This window comes from Chinchilla lanigera, unplaced genomic scaffold (genome assembly GCF_000276665.1).
Source record: "Chinchilla lanigera isolate Chin_1 unplaced genomic scaffold, ChiLan1.0 scaffold00180, whole genome shotgun sequence".
NCBI classification, from domain to species: domain Eukaryota; kingdom Metazoa; phylum Chordata; class Mammalia; order Rodentia; family Chinchillidae; genus Chinchilla; species Chinchilla lanigera.
In genome coordinates, this window is record NW_004955581.1 from 836,511 (window position 1) to 841,169 (window position 4,659).

The 4,659-nt window shown below is 48.0% G+C and overlaps 1 protein-coding gene across 1 annotated transcript; it reads left to right on the plus strand.

The window, feature by feature from the left end:
• Nucleotides 1–905: 905 nt before the first annotated feature.
• On the plus strand, nt 906–1,895 carry LOC102019219 (olfactory receptor 2G2-like). The gene has a single exon (XM_005414254.2). The coding sequence runs from the start codon at nt 906–908 to the stop codon at nt 1,893–1,895; it is 990 nt and encodes a 329-aa protein (XP_005414311.2).
• The last annotated feature ends 2,764 nt before the right edge of the window (nt 1,896–4,659 follow it).

Sequence of the window (4,659 nt, forward strand, 5' to 3'; positions counted from 1 at the left end):
TGACTGAGGGACCATAGGAAGGGCTGGCCTTTTTATAAGAAGCTACAATCAGCGTTTTCCTGAGTGGTAGTGTTTAGTGAACAAGATACAGTGTTTATGCGGGGATAAAACCAGATATCACCCTTACTTGGGAATAAGCATCTCCTTAATGATGCGCTCCCAGCAACAGGAGCCGCATGTCAGGGCAACATGTCGAGCTCAGGTTAAAGAGCAAGTGATCAGGAAGCAGAGAGCTAAAGTCCTGGAGACAGTGTTCTTTATTAAAACCAGTTCAAAGGCTAGGAACACCCTGGGCACCTGTGAATGGAGGGAAACAAAATATACAGACAAACAAGGACGAAAGGCGGGGAAGAAAGCTAGAGCATGGGTGGCACTGGGATGTCAGAAGAAGCAGATTCACGTGTTTATGGCTTGCTATGGGGCTTTGTTTAGATCCCACGAATGCTCCGGGGTTAGCTTTAACTTGTGACAGTCACATCTGAGATATTTCAGTCGTGGACCTTTGTAACTAATTTCCACATTTGGAGGATGATTAAATATGAATTTTCTTATTTCACTGAAAATTGCTGAAGGAATACCTCAGGTTTCCATTTCTAGTTGGAATTATCTGAGTTTCTCCTTTTCTACAGTTTGAAAGAGAGTGGTTTCCAGAAGTAAATTTGGTCAGGTGGAAAGGACGATATAACTTATTTCCAACAGGAGGTGAGGGTATTTTTAAAGACACACCCGTTGCTGTTCTCTGCACCATTGGTCAGTCAGGTGTTCTGAGGGCCGGCAGTGCTCATGTAGAATACACACATCAGGAAGGCAATCTCACTCACACACTGTAGGATGTAGCTTCTCAGTGTGTGACGCACAATGCTCCTTTTGTAGGTAACCTTGTCACTTCCTGGCCCCTGTGCAACATGGCATCTTCCTCAGCTGACCCTGGCCTTCCGGAACATGCTTACTACCTGAGGATGGTGAGGTGGACCAACAAGAGCAGTGTGACGGGGTTCATCCTGATAGGCTTCTCTGGCCTTCCGCAGTTAAGGGAAGCTCTATTTGTGGTCATCTTGGTCTTATACCTACTAACCATTTTGGGGAACACGGCTATCATTCTAGTATCTTGCCTGGAGCCCAAGCTGCACATGCCCATGTACTTCTTCCTCTCCCATCTGTCCTTCCTGGACCTCTGCTTCACCAGCAGTGTTGTCCCCCAGCTCCTCGTCAACCTGGGGGGTGCAGATAAGTCCATCTCCTACGGAGGCTGTGTGGTCCAGCTCTACGTATCCCTTGCACTGGGCTCCACAGAGTGTGTTCTCCTGGCTGTGATGTCCTACGACCGCTATGTCGCCGTCTGCCGTCCTCTGCACTATGCTTCCATCATGCATCCTCGGCTCTGTCATGCCCTGGCATCCCTGGCATGGCTCAGTGGTGTGGCCACCACCCTGGTGCAGTCCACACTCACCCTGCAGCTGCCCCTCTGTGGGCACCGCCACGTGGACCACTTCATCTGCGAGGTCCCGGTGCTCCTCAAGCTGGCCTGTGTGGACACCACCTTCAACGAGGCTGAGCTCTTCGTGGCCAGCGTCCTGTTCCTCCTGGTGCCCGTCTCCTTCATCCTGGGCTCCTATGGCCTCATTGCCCGGGCGGTGCTGAGCATCTCTTCCGGGGAGGGCAGGCGGAAGGCCTTTGGCACCTGCTCGTCCCACCTGCTGGTGGTCGTCATCTTCTACGGCACCATCATCTTCATGTACCTGCAGCCGGCCAAGAGCCGCTCGAAGGACCAGGGCAAGTTTGTTTCCCTCTTCTACACAGTGGTGACGCCTGTGCTCAACCCCCTCATTTACACCCTGAGGAACAAGGAGGTGAAAGGGGCCTTGAAAAGGGCCCTGAGAATGTCTGGGGAGTAAATTCCACATGATCATAATGACAACTAAAGTAGTGCAGTGGTGGGCATCTTCTTGTGTGGAGAAGAACACATGACTTTGCCATTGCTTGCCAATCCTGCAAGGGGGTACTTCTGCTAACCTGTGTTTGTGGTCCTTTCTGTAAAGCACACCATGGCATTCATCAGATTTATTTTAAATCAATGTTTGGCCAGACTAAGTTGAGCTTGGGAGACCAGTCACCTCTTTTTCTGTTGCTTGGAGGTGGCAGAGTGTGTCTGAGCTTTCCTGTCTCTTTGGATGGGCACAGGCTCATTTGTTTTCAGAGCTGTAGTGAGGTGGATGTGAGTTGGGCGAACTGTCAGGGACCCGAGTTCCAGTTCCTTGCCTGGTCCCGAGGACTGGGTTGCACAGAGGAGCAGCGGCTGCTCACGGTGGGTGAGCCCCGAAGCCATGCGGTTGGCCTCCTTGTGCAGCAGGTCCTGGGAGCCAGTTTGAGCATTCGGTCCAACAAGACCTTGGGCTGCTTCCTAAGGAAAAGTACTGTTGCATAATTTCCTGTGGCTCCATGAGGTGTAAGCCGCAGCTCCTTTTCTCGTTATTGTAACTCTCTATTTCTATTACAGAACATGTGTTTTCATACCTTTGGATTTATCTTTCAGGTAAAGCCTTAACCAAACTGATTAAACTATTTTCACCAACACACTGTTCTTTGTTTCACATGGGTTATCATGCTGAGCCTTTGCCTACACCATTTCATTTTTGGAAGTGAATAAAGTTTGTACCTTGACTCTTGGAAAGGTGCACGGACACATAGTTTTATAACTGTGATATTTCCTAGTTCTCTTCAGTAGAGCAAGTGTTAGATCATACACTCCATAGTATAAAACAATGCCCTGCACTTAAACCCAACATCAAAATAAACCAATGAATTCACTGGCATGAGGGATGGTCTTAAAGACCCAACCGTGTTAACAGCTCAACTACAGAGTAAGAGGTCAAGCATGGAACTGTGATTGGGAGGCAGAGGTGTGATCAGGAAGACGGCGCCTGGCTCCTCACCCTTCAGCACTAGGAGTGTCCATCTCTCACCCGTTTGTTGATTTGCTTATTGCATTGTTGGTGTGCAAAGTGCTGTACTCGTTACTAAGCACAGAAACTAAACAAGGAGGAAACATGACAGGTTCAATGTAAGCTCCTTGCTATTAGGAAAGACGGATCAAAAAGCAAGACACACACTGTGAGATGATGGAGAAAATGAAGCTGGGATGAGGATGATGCCGGAAACTTGGCTGTGGCCCTGGCAACCTAGGACGGTGCTGGACAGAGAAGAGAAGAGACACTGGTGAGCACATGGCCCGGGGCAGGGGACCCGGGCATCACACGGGAGACCCAGGCACCAGGCAGCACGGACCATGTCAGGGGAGGGCGCAGGACCGTGGCTGCACCTTGGAGCCGTCTCCTTAGGTTCCGGTGCACAGGGACCTTTTCAGCATGATTTAAGCTAATTCTTGCCAAGGTAAATTTGTATGCTTTGGAATATATTTTGATTATAAATTTTTTTTATTTGAACAAAAACATTTTAATGAGGGTGTTTTGTAGAACCTATATGTCATAATTTTCTGACCAAACTACGAAGTTTCTTGCCCAGTATGACAGCACTGCTTTATATAGAAAACCTTCAGGTAATAAAGTCTGTCAATGTTTCTGAATCACCTGTAAAATTTGCTGTATTTGTTTTTATATCATTATCTGTAATCTGCAATTAGGATCTTTTTCTCTGATGCTTTTCAGTGTTATTCACAATCGCTGTTGAAGTTTCAAAGTGATTTTTTCCCCCCAGTACTAGAGATTGAATTCAGAACCTTCCCATTGAGCTCTATTCCCAGCCCTTTTAGTTTTATTTTGAGACAGGGTCTTGCTAAGTTGCTCAGCCTGGGCTCAAACTTTTGACCCTCCTGCCTCAGCCTCCTAGACTGCAGAGATTCCAGGTGTAATATACTCTTCATGATCTAACACTGTCACTCCTTTGAACTATGTCACAGTTTTGAGCTGTGTCCTGGCCTGCGAGAGCCTGCTTAGGACCCGGAGAGGTTGAGGAGGACCAAGCAGACCAGCTTGAGAAGGCTGGATCTGTTCAGCTCCTCTGACCGTCCCAGCTAAGAGCTCTGTGTGGTCATCCTGCTGTTTTTACTTCCTCACCACTGGGGGCTCTGCTAGCATTCTCATATCTTGCCTGGAACCCACGTTTCTACACTGGTGCATTTCTTCCTCTCCCGTTTCTCATCGCGGGCCCCTGCTCTGCCAGCAGTGTCCTTTGGTGGCCTCTCCTCCGCCTGGGGGGTGAAAACCTGCCCGTTGCCCTTGGCGGCCGTGTGGCTCAGCTGTGCCTCTCGTGCAGTGGCTGTGCTGAGTGTGTCCTCCTGGCTGTGAGGGAGGACCACGTTCACCCCCATGTTCACCCTGAGGGACAGGAAGGTCCTGGGAATAAAATTTGCAAGATTATAAAAATGTTGCTCAGAATAATTGTGTGATAAACACTTTTAACTAGGAAAATGCTTGGGACATTTTTCTGTTTTACTCATTACTTACATTATGTCTGACATGCTACAGACTGCTCTGGGGTGTGTCCAGTTTTGAAACTCAACACTGAACTCTAAATTTTCTCTATGACTGGCAAACACACACAGTTAATAACCTTTATTATAACCCTGAATTTTTCACATATAGAAGTATCTATTTGTAATCTTGAGAATTATCATCCAGACAAAAGCTTTATCTAATCCTT

Bases quoted from the DNA above. Each gene is read 5' to 3' on its own strand.
- LOC102019219 (XM_005414254.2), top strand. From the start codon at position 906: ATGGCATCTTCCTCAGCTGACCCTGGCCTTCCGGAACATGCTTACTAC.